Source organism: Heterocephalus glaber, unplaced genomic scaffold (genome assembly GCF_053883595.1).
Source record: "Heterocephalus glaber isolate CG9 unplaced genomic scaffold, H.glaber_assembly_v1.0 deba00001447, whole genome shotgun sequence".
Taxonomy (NCBI): domain Eukaryota; kingdom Metazoa; phylum Chordata; class Mammalia; order Rodentia; family Bathyergidae; genus Heterocephalus; species Heterocephalus glaber.
Window position 1 is genome coordinate 3750164 of NW_028258299.1, and position 22277 is coordinate 3772440.

Here is a 22277-nt window from a genome sequence, read left to right on the forward strand (position 1 = left end):
TGCGCCAGGCTGACCCAGGGGCCGGAGGCCTGCTGCCCCCAGCCACAAGCCTGCTGCCAGCCCGGTGCTCCTGGGACGCCCTTGGGGAAGGGGCCCTGCTCCCAGTGCAGGTGGGGAGGGAGGGGATGCTGACAACCTGCCGAGTGCAGCCACTCACACTGCCTTGGTACCCGCAGGGCCTCGCTGTCGGGCACCGTCACCTGGTGCAGCACACCCCGGAACTGGTACAGCACCCGCAGGCTCTTCTCCTCCCCCACGCACGGGTCGTAGAAGCCGGGCAGCCCCGCCTGCAACACACACACCATCTGCACCCCATGGCGAGCTATGCGCGGGAGCTCCAGGGAGAGGCGAGGGTCAGTGCTGCCCAGGCAGCGGGACACTGGGTCTCGTGCAGGCTGCCTGGGCCTGTGATTCCCCTGGAGCCCCAGCCAGGCAGGGGGTGAGACTCCGGCTCCCCACAGCCTCCTTCCTGGGAGCTGTGGCGCAGGGGCACGTGCTAGCCATGTGGAGGCCGCACGGCTGTGGCACGGCCGGCCGCCCCGCTCTGCGCCTGTGGGCGGGCGCACCTTGGAGGCCTCGGTGAGGATGAGCTTTGAGTCCTTCACCAGGCACTGCAGGGGCACGGCCACATCGATCACCTTCACCTTCTCGCTCCTCCTGCTCTTGTCGTTGATGAACTTCCCGTACCAGGCATTGACGATGATGAGCCCTGAGGGCACAGGGGCAGGACACTGGGCCTCCTTGCCGGTGGCCCCCAGAAAGGGGAGCTGTGGGGAGCCTGGGACCCTGGGCCCACCCGGCGGGAGGCGCCTTCTCACCCATTCTGGACTCCTCGGCCTCGATGATTCTTCGGACAGATTCCTGCATCAGACGAACCTGCGGAGGACAAGACGGGTGGCGTCGGGCCGCACGCCGGCCTGGGCTGTGCTGGAGCAGGGCTGCCCGGTGCTCAGCCCCACAGTGGCAGAGCTTGCTGCGACCAGAGCAGGGGACACTGGTGACCAGAGGGTCGCTACCCAGAGAGGCTGCACCTGAGAAGTGGCACCCGCCCCTCCCAGGTACACGCCCAGGTTCGCGCCTCTCCACCGTCCTGGCCCACGGGAACCCCGCCACACGCAGCCCTCTGTCCAGGTGTCTCTGGCTGTCCTGCCCGTGAAGGGAAGACATCAGGGACAGCACTCCCCAGCCACTTCCGCTCTCTGCGGTGCTGAAACCAGGGTGCCATCCATTCTAGGCCAGCGCTACTGCCGGGCCAGTCCCCAGCCCATATGGCTTTATTTAAACGATGCTAAGGATTGAACCCAGGTCCCCCGCACTGAGCTACATCTCCAGCCCTGCTTTTTACTGTCAGGGACTTACTACATGGCTTAGGCTGGCCGTGATTGACAGTGTCCTGCCTCAGCCTCTCAGAGTGCTGGGATGACAGGCATGTGGCACCACACCGGCCCCTGTCACCTTTTAACTTTGGGACACCTTGGGAGGACTGCCCGCACCTCCAGGACAGGGGCCGACTGACGTTCCCAGTACTGTGTCCCCGGCTGAAGGGTGAATGAGGTTGCTGGGGAAGAGAAGAGCTATGGCCTGAGACCTACAGGGCGAGAGGCACGGGCGGCAGAGGAGCACCTTCCTGCGCCCAGCTCTGCACAGGAAGCGGGGCGTCCAGTGAGGGGAGGGACGGCAGGCAAGGGAACTTACAGCAGCCTCCGCCTCCTGCTTCTTCTGCAGGATGTCACTGGCAGTGCTTTCCCTCTGCTTTTCCAATTCCCTTTTGAGAGAAAAGCAAAGCCACACATGAGCATGGTGTCACCCTGCGGTGGGTCAATGGTGCCATGCTGGACTCTGGGCGGCACTGAGCTCAGTGCAGCTCCAGTCCCGGAACTTGCCCCTAGGCAGGCCTGTCAGTCGCAGGCCCAGGCGCTGCACCCCACCGCCTCATGGGCCCTCGGGGACCACTTCATCTCGGGGGAAGGGCCCCGCCTGGCGAGGGAGGGCCCCCGACCCTGGCAGCCTGCCGTGCCGTGCCGTGCCGTGCCAGGACCGGGTCGGGTCGGGGACCAGCACGCACATGTGCTTCCCAGTAGCAGGCACAGGGCACGGGCCCACGGAGGCCTGAAGACAGTGCGTCTGCCCCTCAGGGATCAGGGCCCTGGACTTCGGGAATCCAGGGGCCGGAGGGCTTCCTCGCCGGGTCCACTAAGCTGTGCTCTGAGGAGGAGGTCTCGGAGAGCCCCTCATGCTCCCGTCGCAGCGGGGTTGGTGCTGTCACTGAGGGGCCTCGAGATCACCTCCAGGGACCACGGCCAGGCTTTCGGTGGCCCCGGGAGCAGGGCACCTGCTCCTCAGGCAGGAGAAGTGGTTGGTTGGGATGAGAAAAAGGAGCTCCCCCCACCCTTCCCTTTTGGGGCGGCACCGGACAGAACCCCAAGGTGCTCCACTACAGCTACGCCTCCAGACCTTTTAGATCTTCTTTTGAGACAGGGCCTGGCTAAGCCACCCAGGTTGGCCTCGAGCCTTCAAGTCTCCTGAGTAGTGGGGAGTATAGGCATGTGCCACCATGCCAGGCTGAAAACATTATTTCTTGTGGTCATGGTTTTGTTTCAAATTCTTCCCCCTTGTACTGGAAACTGAAGCTTTTGGACTGAGCGACATCCCCAGCTCTTTTTACTTTGAGACAGGGTCTCACTAAGTCACTGAGCCCAGGGTGGACTGAACTTGTGACCCTCCTGCCTCAGCCTCCCGAGTGCGGGATCACAAGTGTAGGCCACCACTCCTGGCTAGGACTTCAGCTTTTAAGTGGACTCTAGTCCTTTCTGAAAGTGGGATAACACGTCTGCTGCTGCACACAGTCGCGGAGCACCGTGAGGATGCAGACACTGTGCCCGGTGGTCAGCACGCCCTAACCGCCACAGTTTCCTGGGGACAGGCTCGGCTGTCCCAGTTAGATGTGGGGGCTGGGTGCGGGCTGAGACTCACTTCTCCTTCTGCGCCCTGAGGTACGGCTTGATGATGAGGCGGTGCATGGCGAAGTAGACCACCAGGGGCCCCACAGTGGCGTAGAACATGGCACTGGGCAGCAGCTGGTCCGTCAGGTGGATGGGGAAGAAGTAGGTCTGGCTGGCCCTGCTCAGCCTGGGGACAGACAGCATGAGGTGAGGCCGGTGTGGACCCACCCTGGCCCCTCCACGGGACCCCAGTCCGTAGCTCAGGTGCCAGGACCACTTTGGGCTGAGCTCAGGGCAGAGCGACACCATTCCCAGGGCAAGAAGTCTGAAGATTCAAACCCTAGTGGAGGAGGAGGCCGGTTCCAGGCATGGCCGGCCGAGGGGCTCCTGCTGGCTGGCTGGCTGTCCTAAGAGCAGCTGGGACTCAGCCACTGAGACAGACTTCACTCACTCTTCAAGCTCGTCTTGCTCTGTCGGCCAGGTTGGCCCTAACCTCCTGGGCTCAAGTGATCCCCTTGCCCTAGCCTCCCTGTGTACTACCATACTACAACCGAGGTTCATACCCCACCCCCCCGTACCGGGAATCAAACCCAGGACCTTGTGCTTGCAAGGCAGGCACAGCACCACTGAGCTACATCCTGGCTCCTTATTTTCTTAACTTTCAAGAGTCTTAAAAGTTGCTAAGCTGCCTTGGCTGGGCGTGAACTTGTCGTCCTGCCTCAGCCTCCCAGAGTGCTGGGATCCCAGGTGTGCCCCATCACGCCTGGCTGTAATGTTGGTTTAAGATAAACACTTCGTGTGATTTACCAAATACACAAGATATAGGAACGAGGTCAGCAAAGTACGACTGTGCTGTGGTTGACCTCCAGGGGCTTCTGGCTAAGCTCTGGCTGATGCAGGTGAGCACCCCTGATCTGGAAACCCACGCTGCAAACCAGACGTCGGAGTGCCAGTGTGACGGCCCAGGTGGGAGTAAAACACAGGCGCACTAGAAGCAGTGTGTGGTGCCTTTGTGGCTGCGTGCGAGGTGTGGGAAGGGGACGGCCTGGCGTCGGGCCGATCCCAAGACAGCTTGCTGTGCGTGTGCAAGTGACCCGACTCCGAGGCCTGCACACGCCAGCCAAGGGACACTCCACGTTGGCGTGTGCTGCCAGGATCAGTCTGCCGCACTGCCGCACAGGCTGGCGGAAAGGCGCTGGGGGGGGCACCCCCGGGTCATGGGAGAGGGCAGATGGGACGGCCTCTAGCCGTTCTGAGTCCCTTGGTAGAGGGTAGAGGGAGGGTATGCGTGAGTCCAGTCACTGCCTCACGGAAGGCCGGGAAGTCCCACCCAGGAAGCAGCCACCTGCGGCTCTGGCTGGAGAGCACCCGGCCGGCAGTCGGGGCTTTGGCTTCTTTGCTGTTGTGCTAGGATCTGACCCCGGCTCACAGGCCCTACCCACGACAGGCGCCGAGAGCCGAAAGACCCCTCTGCCTGTGTGGAGAGCGACTCGGCCAGGAGACAGCTGGGGCGCTGCAGTCTCTGACAGGGCAGGCAGCACAGGGCCCCGTGATCCTTCGATGGCAGGTGCAGATGCATGTGTGTCAGAGCCAACAGGACCGTGGGCAGGTGTGGAGGGGCCAGTGGCGGCTGCAGCGCTTCACTGAGATGAGCAGGGCCCAGGTTGTGCTGGACGAGTGACAGGTGATGCCTGAGGTGCTGCTGGCCCCAGGCTGAGATGTGGAAGCATCCTTGGGGAACGGGGGGCACTAGGTCTCAGGCCCGGATCCCAAAGTCTATGGCACGGGACCCACATACCCTCCCGTCACTGCTGGTCACCTCCAGAGGTGATGCAGATGCCACAGTCTCTTAGAGAACAGCAGCAAGCAAGAAAGAGGCCGGCACACATTCAGTACAGCGCAATTTTCCCCTAACATTTTCCTCTTCCTCCCTGGTGGCACAGGGGATTGAACCTGGTGCTCTGGCACTGAGCTGCTCCCCTAGCCCTTTTAGTTTTCATCTTGTGACAGGGTCTCACTGAGTTGCCCAAAAGGAAAAGTACTGGGACTGCAGGCATGTGCCACCAAACCTGGCTTTTTTGTTCTTTTGGGACAGGTTTTGCTATGTAGTCTGGAATTCGTGATCCTCCTGCTCCAGCCTCACGAGAGCTGGGATTACAGTGACCCCACACGATGTGCCACCATGCCTGGCTCCAAGCATTTTCAGCTGGGGGTGGCTTGGTCCCATAGATGCGGGTCCCAGGTCTGCACACGAGTGGAGACTCAGGAAGGGCCGGGCCGCTGTCATGGGGAGTGTGCAGCGCCTGAAGGTACGGGAGTCACGAGGCTAAGGTCCCAGAGAGTGGGCCCAGCGGAGGAGGCCTGCGCCCCGGGGGCTCCAGGTAGCACCCAGCCAGTAGCACACTTCAGAGCTAGAGCGCAGCGTCCTGGGCCTGGCACAGGGAGGCTGCAAGGCAGGGGGAACTGGCCACGGACTGAGGCCATGGAGACCACACCAGACGGGAGCAAGCTGCACCCTGATCTGCATGCTGTGGGGGGGCGGGTGCCTCCACCGGCTGAGAAGGGCCATTTCCGGGAGGCTGAGGAGCATCTGCTTGGGAAGCAGAGGCTGCGGTGGCTCCTGGTGCTGTGGGTGTGGTCACCCAGTGCAGCAGGGAGGTGGCCAGACCAGACCTCCCTAGCTCACCGCCTGAGCCTGCACCGACCTCTGCTTAGGAAGCCACACAGAGCAAGCGGAGCTCCAGGACCTGAGCTGCAGTGCACGAGTGCCTGAACCAGGCCTGCGGAGCCCACGGTGGGCGGAGGCAGACTTACTTGACCTTGAGAGAGACGCCCTGTGGGACTCCGATGCTCACGGCCAGGCCCAGGACGCTGTGCCTGGAGATCTTCCGCTCGGCTCCGTACTCCACCACTGTCCCGAAGAAGCCTGCCCTGCGGGAGCAGAGTGGGACCATCAGCGCCTGTGTCCCTCCAGGCACCACCCAGGCTACTGACACCCACCTGCCAGCCAGCCGCTGGCCCACCATACGACTTACTTAAGGGAGCCTTTCACCCGAGTCTGGTCGTCATCCTGGAACTTGTGCTGGTAGCTGATCAGTGCAAAGGAGTGAGGGATCCCCAGCTGAGGAGACAGGGACAGGGCCTGGGTCCCTGCAGCCGGGCACCAGCTCTGGGGCCCACTGCCCATGGCCTCTACACTCAGTGGTGGGCCAAGGGCATGGATATTTATGTGTCACTAGTACAGCCACGGGTCAGGACAGGTTCTGAGGAACACGTCCCATGTCACATAGTAATGCACTCACACAAGCTCAAGATGTGACGCCTGATGTTTAAATGCCACCTTGTTTCTCTGGTGTGAGAAACCGAAAATGGAAGAAAGGAGCAGGGTACAGCAGATATCAGAAAATGGGAAGAAAATGTTCAAACGAGAAGGGGAACAGGGAACAGGGAGGGGGAAAGGAGAGAAGGGACAAGGGAAAAAAAAGAATAGAAGGAAAAGATGTAAATAAAGCTTTTGTAAATAAGGAAGAGAAGATGGATCGAAGTGGGGAGGGAATTGGAGAAAAAGAAGAAAACAAGATGTATCACAGCAGGTACAGAGTCCCTATGATGAATGCTATCATTATGTGCATCTAAAATGTACCAATAAAGGTTTTGCTTGGGCTGGGGATTTAGCTCAGTGGTTCTGCCGCCTGCCTCGAAAGCACAAGGACCCGAGTTCGATCCCTGGTACCAAAAAAAAAAAAAAAAAAGAAAACAGAACCAGTGAGATGGCATTGGTTGCAATGAACCAAAGGTTTTGCTTAAAAAAAAAAGAGATGTGACTTGTATGCACCAGTTCCCCAAGATGAATGGATTCACTATGTATGGCAAACATATACTAAGAAAACTGAGGGCAAAGAGACTAGGTTAAAAACACACTCTGGCATTTCACACAGAAACCGTTTTCTAGCTTCTTGAAAAACAAAAACTCTGACCCTGTGGTGCCCACACTTCGAGGTAGTGGGCAGGCCAGCTGGTCCTGGACACAGCGGTCCCAGCACTCCACTCTGTGGGCCCCCTGACCGAAGTTAAGACGCCATTCTGCTGCAGGAGGAACCGAACACGGACATGTGGGCCCTGAGAGGCAGTCCTTCCACACGCCTGTCAACCCCACGTGCAGAGCTGCCCACAGCCCCGGGGCTCAGACAGGTGCAGAGCAATCAGGACACGGGAGCCCTCAGTGATGTCCTGAGCCTGCAGCCCCTGTGCTCACCTGCAGGGCCACCGTGAAGTGGCTGGTCTTGGTGTCACGCACGATGCTCGTATTCATGGCCGACTGGATCCCCCACCGCCACTGCAGGTAGCCCACTGTGTTCTTGTCCAGGTTCCGAGCCAGGACGGTGGTAAGGCCAGGCCGGATTCCACGGGACGAAAACTGCAGAGCACAGTTTGTCGTCACAAAGCTGGGGGAGACACAGACAGAAAGGGGCTGAGGAGAGCTGTTTCCAGCTTTCTGTCACCTGCTCAGGGTCACTCCCACAAACCCCTGGGCCAGCTCCTAGTCGGAAGGACAGGAGGCCAGTGACAAGGGAGCGACGGGGTGACCTGCATGACCCCTGCCCTCCCAGGATGCTGTGCTCCCAAGCTGACAGCATGCTCCTCTGAGTTCAAGGTACCTGGGAGGCTCTGTAACAAAGCCCAGGGAGGGCCCGGAGTGCTGCTGCACACTGGCACTGCTCAGCTGACCCGAAGCCAGTCAGCTGGCTCTCAGTGAGCCAGGGCTCTTGATTTCTCCAGGACAGGCTCTCACACGATGCAAATGTGAGAGCGCGAGACCCACTTGCCCCCAGCAACCCCAGGCCAATTAAATCGGAACTTCCAGCTGGCTGCTGGCTTCAGGATGTTGTGAAAAGCTGCCCACAAGATCCTGAAGGAGGGCCAGGGGGTGCGCTGATGAGCGAAGCCAAAGCGCTCTGAAGCGGGCTTCCTAGGGACTGCAGCACCACCTTCTGGCTGGAAAGGGCATTTCGCCCCACCGGCAGGGACAGCGCTTCACTGAAGGCGGGCAGACAGCAGCATCTTCAGGAAACAGACACATACTGCCCGCATGGCCTCGTTCTGCTTCCTTTTCCTTTTGTCGTCTTTTATTCCCCTCTTCAACACTGGGGACTGAACCCAGGGCCTCTGTACTGAGGTACGTCTGCAGTGCTTTAAATTTTTTTTTTAAATTTTGAGACAGGGTCTCGGTAAGTCCCGCAGGCTTCGGTTGAACTTGTCCTCCTGCCTCATCCTGCCAGATTACAGGCATGTGCCACCACGCTTGGGTTCTTTTACTCTTGTGTAATCTCTGTAGGCAAAGCTTTGCCATTAAAGTAATAATTAGTGTGATGATTTTTCCCCTTTCTCTCTTCTTTTCTTGAGACAGTGCCTGGCTATGTAGTCCAGGCTGGCCTCGAACTCACTGTGGCCCTCCTGCCTTGGCCTCCAGCGTGATGGAGTTACAGGTGCACGCTATTTTCACCAGGCATGATGGTGATTCGTGAGGTGTCAGCCGCACCCCTCCACTCCCTGCCAGCAGCTCCACACAGCCCAACGCACTAAGCCCCTCATGAGCCACAGCCCTGCCCGGTAGTCACTCATTTCACACCCAGCTACGCTGGGGCTACAGAGCGAGCACAGGAGAGAGAAGAGTCACCCTCCCGAATTTCAGGAGAAAGCGGCAACCTTTGGTTTGGAGATGGACTCTCACTAGTTGCCAAGGCGGGCTTTGTACTTGTGACCCTGTCTCGGCCCCTGGAGTAGCTGGGATTAAGGCGCCACCACTGTACCAGCTTTGACTGCAGCTTGGACTTGCAAACAACCTGACCTGCAGAGGAGGGAGCCCTGAACAGCGGCCACAACTAGTGGGGTTGCCGTCCATGAATAAACGGTGGCTGTTTATAACCCTCCTGTTTATAAATCTAGATTCTGACTCCTGATGGCCTCTGGGCACTAAACAAAACTCAATTTCCAGACAACAGCCAGCCCTAGCCCCTCGGTGACCATGAATGGGACACTTGAAGTGTACAGTGGGTCCTCAACCCGGGGCTGTGGTAAGGAGGCCCCGGCCCAGGCCGGCGGGGCTGACTCAGCTGCTCAGCAGCACCCAGGGTACATCCCGAGCGGAAGAGGCCAGGACGACGCTGACCTGGACACACCAGTTCTTGCCCCTGCTCGGCCCCGTGACTGGGCTCTCGGCAGACAGGGCCAGGTCACCTGCAAGGGCCCCCCAGGGACAGAGCTCCCACTGGCCCAGCCAAGCCTGCTAGTCCTCTATGAGCTCCTGGGGCCTCTCACCATGCTGAGCCTCCTCCTGCCACCAGGTGCAGGCCCCCCAGAATGGTGCAGACACGGCCCCATGGGGGAATTGGCTTTCGCACGGAGACATGGCTGTGCCTGGGATGCCCGCAGCTGTCTGTCTGCCCAGCACAGGGAGGAAGGATTTACTTCCCGCCTGACGCGGGGCTCTGACGCCCAAGCCTGGCCTCTCCCTGCGGGAAAGGAGGGCACCACTGTTTCCAGGTGAGGATGGGACGCAGAGGCTGGGACAGACACGAGCCTTGCACACCCCTGAGCACTTCAGACAGCTGACCATGTCCCCGCGAAGGCCCCTTCTCCATCATCTGGGGGCTACAAGTGTGGAAACTGCTCAGCAAGGACGTAAGGGCTGGCCAGGCTGGGCCCAGAGTCCCCCCCACTCCGGGCTGAGCCAGGGCCGGGACCTGTCCCCACAGTGCTCAGCACCCTCAGGACACTGTGAGCCAGGTGACCACGAGCACAGAACACACGGGCTCTCATCTCTGACGTCTACTGGTCTGGCCGGGAGCAACAGCTCTTGTGTTTACCATCTCGGGGTGAGATTGCGGAACAGCTTGAGACCAAACAACGGCCCCTGGAGGTCACCAGCTCCGAATTCCAACTGAGAGAGAGAGAGAGAGAGAGAGAGAGAGAGAGAGAGAGAGAGAGAGAGCATTAATGGTTTCTGTTTTTTCTGGAAGTGGGATTGAACCCAGGGCTTTCCCACTAAGCTACATCCCCATGTACGCTGTATCGTGCGCACACACACACACACTATATATATAGATAGATATTTGGCATGTCACTGTGCTGTGCTATGAAGAGGTCTCCTATTTTGTTTTAATCAGACAGGGTCTCACTACTAATCAGGCTGGGGTCAAACATGTTCTTCCAGCCTCGGCTCCTGGGGCACGTGGATTACAGTGAGCACCACGTGCCCAGGCCTGCCTGGACCCCACCTCCCAGCCAAGGCCACGTGGTGATGAGCCCCTTTCCGCCTCGGCCCCCTGGTGCCCACTTCCTGCGCTGCCCCACGAGGCAAGCCTTGGCACGGAAGCCTCTGGCCGCCTCCTTTACCAGCCTGGTGACTTTCACGGCAGCACGCCCATGTTATTTTGATGTGGCTCCATGTGCCGGGCAGGGCTAGCTGCTCGGAGCCCACTGCCCGATGGACAGGCACCAAGGCAGGTGCTGCTTCCGCCTGTGCCTCTGCTTGCTCAAAGGAAACAACAGCGAGAGTTTCGGAGGCTGGATTTCTGAAAGGACATCTTATTCCACCTTTCTTTTTTGTACTGGGGATTGAATCAGGTCCTTAACATTGAACTAAATCCTCGGTCCTTTTTGTTTTTTGTTTTTGGTACCGGGCATTGAACTCGGGTCCTTGTGCTTGCAGGGCAGGCGGCGGAACCACTGAGCTACATCCCTGGGCCTCCTTGGCCCTTTTAAAAATTACTCACTTTGAGTCAGAGTCTCACTGAGATGCCCAGGCTGGGCTTGAACTTGCAATCCTCCTGCCTGAAGCTCCCAGAGTGCTGGGACTACAGGCCTATGCCATGGCACCTGTAAACTACTGGCCAGATGGACAGGGCTCCTTGCACATGAGACACATTTCCTTTGGGGCCAGTCATGTTGCTACGAGGCTCTGGAGGGGACCATCAGAAATGCGGCCGTGTGCACACAGCCCGACCTGGGGCACCTTACCTCGCCCCAGCCTTTTGCAGAGGTCACTCTGCGGAGTGCGAAGTTGATGGAGCCCCCTCCATTGCCGTTCTGGGTGGAGAGGCTTCCCGAGAGGATGGCTGTGTCCGTGGCTGTCAAGGGGGCCTAGGAAGAGATGTTTCTGGTCAGGAACAGACGTGTCCAGAAGTGCTGGCGAGCAGCATGGTGAGCAGAGCACAGGCTCAGGACGGAGGTGCAGGTGTGCTGCACGTCACACACACAGGAGACACAACTACCCTGCCCACCTCCCAAACTGCAGGTGCTACCATGTGCGGTGATGGCGCATTGTACAAGAGCTTCAGGGGAAACTTGGACACCTACGGGAGACTTGGGCCTGGGTGGCGGGCTCTCCACCTGCCTGGCAGGAACAGCACAACCACTCTGCCATGCGCCTCCTGCTGTGGGACCCAGGCCTCTCCAGCCTCACTCATCCCAGGGTCTTGTGGGGACTGAGGACTTCCGGGGCTCTTATTTGCTCTAAGAGGGGATGAGGACCCCCGAGTTAGCACTGCTGTAGGCTGATGTGCTCAGTGAATGAACGAGGCAAGGAGGCGGAGGTTGCTGTAGCAGACTCCTGACCTCGCCACATCAAGCAGCGGGTGCAAAGGTGACATTTCAGGGACCTCAGGGCTCACATGCAGGGCACCCATGGCCAGGCAGCACATAACAGAGTGCGCCTTAAGACACTGCTTCCTGGATTACCCTCAGGGGTGTCCCTCCCTCCCTGAGCCACGATCTTGGCCTCCATTTGGCCTGGGGCATCAACCTCTCCGGAGGGTGTGGGCTGGGCCCTGGGGAGAGTGCCTGGCCCTGGCATTCATGCTGGCTCATGGGCAGGCACAGCAGTAACAAGGCTGTGCCCGCAGCTCGCTCTCTTTTTTTAAGTGGCTAATTACATCCTTTCATAAATAAAGACGAGAACCCGAGCAGATGCTCATTCCAGCTGCTCGAGGTGCCGTGCCTCATTAACCCAGGCTTGTGCTGCACTCGGAGAGGTGTGTGTGTGTGCTTTACCTCAATGGACTGGGATATGTGCATTTTATTAATTTCAATCTGCGGAAAGCCACTTCCAGATACGTCCTCGTACTCCTCATCATATCGATCAAAAAGGTCAGTGGCATCTATTCCAACGCTGATGGTTCCCTAGAGCAGAAAAACAAGCAGTCAGCAGGCAGGGGTGGTGTTTGTGGAATAGGAGATGAGACGAGGCCACGTCTCAGCGGCGAGAGGGGCTTTAATTGAGCCAGGCATACGACTGCATGGTCCCCAGCTTAGGCCACCATGAAACTGCACAGCATGAATGCCATAGTTCACAGCAGCAGTGTCCACAGACTCTCAGAGCCAGAAAGCACTGCGAGGACCGGAGGACTGGCCTGCACATCTGCAAGGTCGATGAGCCAGACAGGCATTCCTGCAGGGGACATGGAGCCGGTTTGATCCTCAGAGACTAAACAGGATGCATGAAGCCACCTACACACTGCCTGCACAGATAAAATGTTTCTCCACCAACATTTATGTCACAAAACCACCTTAAAACTCTTTAAAACATAAAATACCTTTAAAGGTAAATAAGCACAGGCATAATAAGGTAGGAAGAAATGGGAGACAGAAAAAAAAATTTACTCTGGCCCGGTGTGATGGTGCAGGCCTGGAATCCCAGTACTCTGGGAAGCAGAGGCAGGAGGCTCATAAGTTCAGGCCAGCCTGGGCCACACACTAAATTCAAGGATGGCCTGTGTGGTGAGGGGGCCCAGGCTAGAGTGCTGGGGGTAGAAGAACGAAGGCCCTCTGCTGCCGGCCAGCCGCCCCTGGCCAACGGCTGAGGTGCGGGACACATGAGCAGATCCACCTTCCACACCCGGCTCGCGCCTGCAGATGACGAGACATGGGGAGACCAGGTCAGAACTGCCACGGGGCCCAATCAGCCCAGAACCAAGGGTCAAAGTGCCGTTGCAAGGCACTACGTTTTTGGGGTCCATCCTACAGCACCCCAGCATGTACCCAGAGAGCAGGGCTGGAGACAGGCCGGCCCATGTACTGTGAGTACAATGAACCCTGCTTCTGTGAGGCGAGTGCTCCACCACTGCCAGCCCCGGCTTGTGCTTTTCATGATCACATCATCAATACAATTTTAAAATGTGGCCAAGTATGTGTTTTAAGAAAGTTTATTTTTTTTTTTTTGGTACCGGAGATCGAACTCGGGACCTTGTGCTTGCAAGGCAGGCGGCGGAACCACTGAGCTAAATCCCTGGCCCAGAAAACTTAATTTTTGAAAAAGCCACTTTATAGACTGACAACATAAGAGCAGTATTCATTAATGCATGTTTTTAAATGATGATAAAATTTTCATTATTTTAAGTACCCCCCCTCCCTTAAAAACTATCTGAGCCCGATGAATGACAAGGAATCCCTAGCGAAAGACCACGGCCAGGACACTGACAACACTGGGTTTGAGCAAGGAGGTGGGCGGACCCGACCTCTGCAGCGCCCCCTGGCGGCTGTGCGGGGAGTCGGCCCAAGGCGGTCGCCCTGGAAACTGCTGCTTTTAGGGCTTTTTACAGCTGGCAGCGCGTCCAGCTCCTCAGACCTGGCAGCATCGGGTGGTTCTCTGGGGAAAGGCAACGTACCACGGGCATTATTTCATTCTCTTTCATTATTTGTCCAATTGTATCGGCCAAAGCTTCCACACGGTTTCGGTTTTATTTCCTTTCCCAGTGAAGAATTTTAAACGGTAAGTACTTGGGTTAAGGCCACACTGACGATCAGCCAATCACCAGAGCATGGAGGAGCCTTCAGAAGTTTAAAACATCATCCAGGGACCACTTTTCAACCCCTCTGCTTCTCCCCTAAACAAGGACGCAATGACGGAAAACTCACGAGCCAGCGAGATCAGCTGTCCTGGGCTGGAGATGACTGGTCAAGTCACCCCGGGCTGACAGGACACTTCCGTAAGGTGGAGGGGCTCGGCAGGCTGCCTCCTGCTGCTGCCCACTCCAGGGAGAAGGGCGGGCACGGCACCAGGAGACGCATTCGGGCTTCTCTCCCGCGCTCAGCCCGCTCCGAGACAACACACTTGTAGGTGATGGAGAGTCGCGAATGTGAGAGCAACCTGGCAGATCTAAATTTCGACCGCATCAGAAACAAAGCAAGAGATAAGCAGCGATCTACCCTGGGTTCAACAACTTCCCATCGAGCATCTGCAGATTGATATACATCAGATTAAAGTGTCATTAAATCACTTTTCCTGCCAGGTGTGGTGGCTCGCGCCTGTAATCCCAGCACCAGGGAGGCTGAGGCAGGAGGACTGCCATGAGTCCAAGGCCAGCCTGGCTACAGTGAGTTCAAGGCCACCTGAACTGCACGGTGAGACCCTGTCTCAAAAAATCAAAAATATCATACTTTTCCATGAAAAGGGCATACAGAGGAAAGTACTAAGTAACCTCTGCCATCAAGTCCAACTTACAAACCTTGGAAACCATTTATCTTCTGCTACTAGCATGTTTCACCATATTTTTCTGGGGCGAGGTCGTCCAACCCCTGTGCTGTGCAGAGAAAAATGTTCTGGGGATGTGGGCAGCTGCTGTAGGGCTGCTCAGCCCGCTCAGCCCTGCTGTTCTTGGCACGGCCTTTTTCGTCACACTAGGGATGGAACCCAGGTTTTGCCCACACGGAGCAAGCGCCCTTGGACTGGACGAAGCCCCAGCCTCAGCGCTGCCGCTGCAGCCTAAACAGCAGAGGTAAGGGCTGGGGATTTAGCTCAGTGGTTCTGGCACCTGCCTTGCAAGCGCAAGGTCCCGAGTTCAATCCCTGGTACAAAAAAAAAACAACAAAAAAAAAACAAAACCAGCAGAGGTAAGATGCAGCAAGCGTGCACTGCTGTGTTCTAATAAAACTTTAACTAAGAACAGTGAAATCTGAGTCTCATAATCCTCCTGTGTCACAAGATATTCTCTGGACTTCTTACCACACTAAAAATGTAAAAGCTACTCTTAGCCATGGGCTGCATGACAACAAACAGTGGGCCAGGGTGCTCATGTCAACTACAGAGCACTCACTTTCTTTTCATAAAGTGAACACTCTTGTGATGTGGCTAAGTTAGCCAGCTGTAGGGATTTTTTTTTTTTTGAGATAGGCACTCGCTAAGTAGTTCAGGCTGGCCTTGAACTCATGGCAATCCTCCCACCTCAGCCTCCTGAGGGCTGGGATAACAAGCATGTGCCACCATGCCCGGCTATCATGTCTCTTTTTTTTTTTAACTGAATTTGTGTGTGTGTGTTATGTGTTACTGGGGCTTGAATGTGCCAGGCAAATGCTCTACTGTGCTTTTTATTTTTTTATTTTTGGGGTACCAGGGATTGAGCTCAGGGCCTTGCGCTTGCAAGGAAGGCGGGGGGCCACTGAGCTAAATCCCCAGTCCTTTTTATTTTTTAATTTTTAAGACAGGAACTTGTTAAGTTGGCCAGGCTGGACTTGAATTTGCAATCCTCCTGCCTCAGCCTCCTAAGTAGCTGTGATTATAGACATGTGCCACCACGCAGGATTTAATTCAGATTTTGACTGAGAAATGTGATAAATGATAATTGAGGTTCATATGTAGTTGGGAGAAATACCAAGAGAGATTTCATGTACCCTTTGTCCAGTTCCCCTGAAGGATCTCGACATGGATACCCTCCAAGGAGCTCATCCAGGCCTCCCTCCTGTGTTCCTTTTTCTCACGTGCGCGCGCATGTGTGTGACTTCTACAAAATCACATCACACGTGAGGGCTCGCGTGTCCCCACTGCAGTCCCCACAGAGGACGGTTCCATCACGGGCCCCAGCCCATGTTCCCACACCGTCCCTCCCACCCCTGGCCAACGCTACCCCACTGTGTTTCTGATTCTCTTCCTCTTCACTGAAGAAGCTGCGGCAGGCAGGGCCAGGGCTCCTTCCTCTCACGAATGCCATGGATGCACAGTGCCATCTTTCTAATAGAACTGTCTTAGGAAACAGACTTACATTTCGCTTACACCATCAGCACTGAACACACGTGTCCATCTCAGTGTCCTCCTGAAACTCCCCTCCCTCCCACAATGACACACACATTCACGAGGGTCAGAGGGACAGAGCCGGCAATGGTGGTGGGTAAGAGGTGTCACTGGTGACCAGGGAAAGCCTTATGCTGCTCAGCACCTGCAGCCTCAGTGCCTGGGCACCCGGGAGCCCTAGAAGCCCAGCCTGGGGAATTCAGTAAGACCGCACCTTGAAATAAAAATTAAAAATATAAAGGGCTGGGAATATAGCTCAGTGTGAAGGGCTCAAGTTTGACCCCCAGCATGTTACAAAGGCTGTGGGGTAAGGAGGGGCAGCAGGGTGCCTTGGACACCTCCACACACACACACACACACACCCCCCACTCTCACCCTTGCACCGGACAGCCCCATCCATGGAGATAAGCAGGGAATGTTCACGGGGCCAGCAAGCCCTGGAGACACCCCGCCCCTGTCCAGGGACAGGGATGACTGCGGCCCTCACGGGTGGAGCCACGGTGCTGTGGAACAGGATACGTAGGGTCAAGCGAGGCCTGGGAGCACACACAGACGGGGCCAGTCTGAAAATGCCCCGAACGGCTCGCTCAGGACATACACAAGTCCACTGAATGAAGCGTGACCAATTAATCTGCAAACCACAAAAAGTGAAAAAAATACAGGGAAAAAATAAAAAGCTCAAAAACCTAAAAACTGACCAATATGTCGCTTAAGTAAACACAAAAATACTTCTTTTGGTTGGGGATGTGCCCGGCACGCGCTCCACACTCATGCCGCCACTTCTGTGAGGAAGCTGTCAAAGCAGCACAGCGAAGGCCATGCAGGACAGGGCTTCCCCCTGGCAGGAGGCAGGAGGCAAGGCGGGAGAAGAAGTGAGCTGCTCTGTGCACGTGAACGTATTAACGTATGCATGCGTGTGTATTTTCTCTTTTTCTTCCCTCCCTCCTGCCTTGGCTTTTTCTGACAGTGTTTCTTTATGTAGCTCAGGCTGGCCTCAAACTGAGGGTGATTCTCCTGCCTCAGCCTGCCGAGTAGCTGGGATTCTAGGTATGTGCCACTGTGCCCAATTTGTTGCTCATATCAAGCCTGGGAGTCAATTAAAAGCTACTATTTTCTCCCTCCACCCTCTAGGATAGCAATTTCTCCCCGTACCACTTATTCCGTGGTTTAACCCTTGGCCTTACTCACTGGGTTCTGAGACTCCTGGTTTTGTCCCTCACTGAGCCCCTTCACTGTCACTTACGGAGATCCAGGCTGTGACGAGGGTGGCTTCCGGCCACTAGGCAGGAAGTGATACCGTCTGAAAGCCTCTCTGGGAGACTCGGTACCAGCTGTTCACTCAGGCAGGAAGGGACCATTCGAAATTATGTTCATTTTTTTGGTTTCAAATTTCAAAGTATTTAACTGACAAATGAAGATTTCATATATTCAGGGTGTAAGATATGATCTTACACGTGTATAACTGTGTTGTGGTGATTGCAATCAAGCTGATTAACACGTTCATCACCACCCGGGCCAAATTATTATTATTATTATTCTTCGCTTTTTGAGGCAGGGTCTCATGTACAGCCTCAGTTGGCCTTGAATTCAGTGATCCTCTTGCCTCGGCCTCCTCAGTGCTGGTAGCAGAGGTGGGCACACTGCGCCAGCCTGATGCCAACCCCCTTTCTCTCTCTGACAGGGTCTCACTGCATTCCCAGGTTGCTCTTGAACTCATAGACTCAAGCAATCCTTCTGCCTCGGCCTCCCAAGTAGCTGGACTGTGGTGAGCGCCAGTGTGCTGCTCCTGTGTCTGTATTTCTCCATGTGGCCATGAAGGCGGGGCATCTCTGTCCACTGAGACTTCAGCGCTAACTCCTGACTGCAAATCCCCCAGTGAGGGAGGAGAGGCGATGTGAACTCTGCCCATTTTATCACTGCCCAGCCCAGGAGGGCTCTGAGACACCCACTTCCAAAGAACGTTCCCTGAGGTCACTTGGGACCCACCCTGCACTGCGCACTGCTGTGGGGCCCAGGGTGGCCCAGCTGGCTGCCTTCTCCTTGAGTGACAACTCCCCCAGCTGCAGCAGAGGCCCTCACCCTGCAGCTGAGCCACCTCGCTCTCTGACACAGGGCACTTCCGGGAACAGGCTGAGGCTCTGGCGGACGCTATGATCGTCAGGCATGGTGACCGAAGTCTCTTTAAAAAAGTAGTTCCAGCCAGGGATTTAGCTCAGTGGTTCTGCTGCCTGCCTCGAAAGCGCAAGGTCCCGAGTTCGATCCCCAGCACCAAAACAAACAAACAAAAAGTTCCATAAAAATAAGTGAGCAATGTACTTATCTATCTTTATGAAAACGCTTTGGGATTTAGAACATATTTCTTTTTTTTTTTTTAAGAACATATTTCTTGTGGTTAAATGCGTTCCTTGATTAAATTTTTTCCAGGTAAAGGTGAGTTACGTTTCTAAGCTATGGCATGAAAGGCATGAGTAACAGAGCCTTTCTAAAACTGGAGAAGGTCTCCCCAGAGTGTACATCAATCTCTGCAGTACGGAAGGAGTGGAATGGGCCAGAAAATAACATAACCATCTCTAGGAAACTCTTTCATAACAGGGTCAAAAAATAAAGGAATATAGGCCCTAAGGGACAGGCGGGCCCCCCAAGGACCCCTAACTGAACCTTCACTGTACGTGGGCTCCAAGTTCATGACAAAGGAGGTAACCACGCCAGACAGCTGCTTGTGATCCAGTCACCTTCTGAAGATGCTCGACTGGCTGCTGCCCAGAGAGATTTAGGGGCATTAAAAAAAAGAAAGAAATTAACCCAGGCATGATGGCTCAGGCCTATGATTCCAGCACTTGGGTGGCTGAGATGGAGAACTGCAGTGAGTTTGAGCCCAGCCTCAACTGCATAGTGAGACCCTGACTCAAAAAACAAACAGAGGAAGGAATTAAACTAACCAATAGAAAGTACACATAGTACAGAATAACTGCAGTCTTATTCTCTATTCTGTGATCTTAGTCTCTAAAAGGCAAGAAACAGGAATGGAACAGACAGACAAAAAGAGGACCCTGGGCTGGAGATTTAGCTCAGTGGTTCCGCGCCTGCCTTGTAAGCACAAGATCCCGAGTTCAATCCCTGGTACCAAAAAACCAACCCCCCCCCCCCCAAACAGGACCCTAAAGACGGAGGAAGGGTAGACAGGGAGGTCTCATCAGACTCCAGGCTCACAGCAGGTCTCAGGATGGGCCTTGTGAGCTGTCACCACCCACTCCCTCCCCACGTGGGGTCCCTGTAGAGGCCTGGAGACACCAGGCCGCCAGCTACCAGGGCTTGGATTTTCCAGCAGGAAACATGGAAGACTTCACTTCCACAAAGCGCAGTGAGGCAGAAGACAGAGCAGGGTCCCTGGACTGCACTGAGGCCCAATACTGCATGGTGAGAGGAACTGGGTGGGCCAGAGAACACACCTGACCAAGCACAGGCCGGAAGTGGAATCTGAGCCCAGATTTGGGGCTCCTGACCGCAGGTCCACAGCTCTACCATGCTGCCCTTGGAGTGCATGGGTGCATGCATAGCCTTCATCACACGACAGCACTACACTGAAGTTGGCATTCTGCTTGTTCCTTCTGCACCTGACGTGTGAAGTGCAGGGGCACGATTAGAGGGCCACGTCTGTGCCCAGCCGGCAGGGCCCACCCGACCCAGCCTCAGGGCCGAGGACCTGGCCCTCAGTGTGGAAGGAGATCCCAGAGCACAGCTAGGTTCTGAGCCTCACCTCAGTTCTAGTGCCACTTGGCATTTACATGGCAAACTTCCGTTCTGTTCATAAGTCAACATCGATTTTATGTTTATTCAATCTTTCAACAACTTGGCATGGTGGGAAGGACACAGGTCCTCATCTTACAAATGAGAAAACTAAACACAGGCAGGTGTTTGCTCTGAGTTCTGCCTTCCTGCTTTTCACCCAGTCTTTCCACTGGTCCACACAGCTTACTGCAAGACCCGTGCTCCTGACTCGCCAGGAAGACAGAGAGAACAGGCTCCCAGCGGCAGGGTCACGGGGTCACCCAGCCTGTAACCCTGACAAGCTGGGGTGCTGGGGGTCCAAGAGTCCTCCCGCTGTGGGCTTGTTCAGAGAGGAGAGCACCCTTCTTAGGAGGAGATGTCCCAGACTTCCCGCTCACCTTGAAAAGCATGAAACCTGCTCAGAAATGGAAGAAAAAAATTCAGTTCATATTCCCTCCTAAAAATGCTGCAGGAATGTTTGACTTATTTGGAAGCAGTTTATGAAAGCAGCAAGGTGTTAGTTTAAAATGGTTTGCGTGCCCCTTTGAATGTGCCAGCTGTGACCCTTCACTGCACAGAAACACAGCCTACAGACACGCGACACAGGGCCTGTCAACGTCGGCCACACCCGCATGGCTTACTTGCTGGCAATGTGGGAGGCAGCAGCACTGCAGCTGGAAGAGCAGAGCCACCAGGGTGACAGCTCCCCCTGCCTGGCCTGCCCTGTCCCCCTCGCACCTCATCTGCCAACACTGACCTTCCAAGCCAGACCCCCAGGGCACTGGCCTGAGCCAGGTGGGGACACCCCGGCAGGGGAGGTGCTGGCCCAGCTGGGGCACCTCAGACCTTGCCAACTCTCCAGGTGCTTCGAGCTCCCTGACTCAGAAGAGCTAGTGTTTTGAGCCTCTACCTCCCTCTGACCAAAGGAGAATTCTGCACAACTGAAGCTGTCACCTGCTGGGTATGTGTGCATGTGACTGATGGGTGCGTAATGCTGCTAGCATTTACAAATACAGTTGGCCCTCTGGATCCACAATTCCATGTCCACAGATTCAACCAAACATAGACTGAAAACAGTCAAGAAAAAAATATATCTGTACTGAACATGTACACTTTTTACTTCCCTAAACAAACAGTATAGCAACCGTGTACACAGCATTTACACTGTTATTATGACAGGATGTTGTATCATAGGTATAAGAGTACAGTATAAGCCAAAGAGAACTTGAAGAACAAGAGAGGAATGGCACGTTGTATAGTAATGCCACACACTTTCAGATGAGGGACTTGAGCACCTGTGGAATTTGAAAAGTTCTGAACCTAAGCCCTGTGGGAGACTAAGGGATGACCATACACACTTTGCAATACAGAATTCAAGCAAGTAGGCCTGTTCTGGAAACATGGCCCTTTAAATGCTGTTGAGGGTCTTTAAAAAATCAGTTTATAAAAAAAAGAAAAAAAAAGAAAAAAATCAGTTCTAGAATGAATTTGATCAGAGGTCTACCCTGCTGTGCTTCCCAGTTTAGTTAAGCTGGCCCTGTTCTATTTAGAACATTGAAAAAAAAACGATGCTTTTTATTAACTTATGGCTTCACCTCTCCTTCCAGCAACACTGGGCTGACACAGATTGGAAGCCTTCGCGAAGAGGCGTGGAAGAGCCGGACAGGCCACCCGCTCCTTATCACACAGATGCAGCTGTCTCCTGGCCGTGGCGGAAGAACAGTATACTGGCCCAGTCAGCCACTCAGACTAGGAGCATCTCAAAGAGACAATCTATCCCATTTGCCACAGGGCCGGGGGGCGTATTCAACAGTCTCCCCACACAAGGAAGGAAAAAGATCTTCTACATGGGACTGCAAGGAACTCTCTGCCTCTGTGTTGTCACGGGTAAACAATTCGAACTCCACCAGGGACTTGGGTCACCTTACACCGGTGGCTGGGTTCACAGCATGGATCTCCTGGGTGAAGAAGGTCGGGCCCTGCTTGGTGTAAACTGGAAATGCCCTAAAGCAGTGGTGGTAAAACTGGCACGCAGGCTGCAGCTGTCTGCTATCACAGAAAGCTCTAGAAGGTTTGCCATCACTGCCCTGTGGCCTCTGCAAGACTTGGCCCTCCTGAGCCTACCGGTATGCCTAGGATCCTGTGGCCTCGATGCTTGGCTGGGAGGTAGGTGTCCTTCCCTACATGTCTCTGTCTGATTTGCAGGGCTGTGGATTTGGGCAGCATAGCTGCAGGAGACTTAGCCTAAGTCTCTGCTTGGGAAATGTTGGCTCCTGGGGAAACTCGGGGTCTGGCTTCGCCTTCCCTCCATAGCTTTGACATATCTACCTCCAGGTCCCCACCAGCAGCTCTACAGATGGCTGGGGGGAGTTTCCTTCCAGAAAGATGCCACTGGGCGATAAAATAGGGGAAGTCTTGTCCCGCCCAAGTTTGCATGCTGTTACACAGTAGAAACCCATCCCGCTTTATTTTAGTCCCGCCTCCCACGCATGCGCAGCTACCTA

The 22277-nt window shown here is 55.5% G+C and overlaps 1 protein-coding gene and 1 long non-coding RNA gene across 3 annotated transcripts in view; both read right to left on the reverse strand.

The window, feature by feature from the left end:
* Nucleotides 1–22277, reverse strand: part of Dnajc11 (DnaJ heat shock protein family (Hsp40) member C11) — a 49093-nt gene that overhangs the window by 863 nt on the left and 25953 nt on the right. Inside the window, exons 5-15 of one of the 2 annotated variants that reach the window (XM_004863702.4) lie at nt 11994–12122; nt 10962–11084; nt 9809–9882; nt 7198–7387; nt 5978–6063; nt 5757–5873; nt 2974–3129; nt 1696–1765; nt 819–876; nt 567–709; nt 158–287 (exon numbers count right to left, since the gene is read on the reverse strand). In XM_004863702.4, the coding sequence (XP_004863759.1) occupies nt 158–287; nt 567–709; nt 819–876; nt 1696–1765; nt 2974–3129; nt 5757–5873; nt 5978–6063; nt 7198–7387; nt 9809–9882; nt 10962–11084; nt 11994–12122 (1276 nt within the window). The remainder of the gene's footprint in view (nt 1–157; nt 288–566; nt 710–818; nt 877–1695; nt 1766–2973; nt 3130–5756; nt 5874–5977; nt 6064–7197; nt 7388–9808; nt 9883–10961; nt 11085–11993; nt 12123–22277) is intronic. The other variant, XM_087214421.1, reaches the window with a different exon arrangement.
* Nucleotides 19805–22270, reverse strand: LOC110345609 (uncharacterized). Its single transcript, XR_002389043.2, has 2 exons — nt 21369–22270; nt 19805–20188 (listed from the first exon to the last, which is right to left on the reverse strand). It is a non-coding gene; the product is annotated as an uncharacterized LOC110345609 (long non-coding RNA).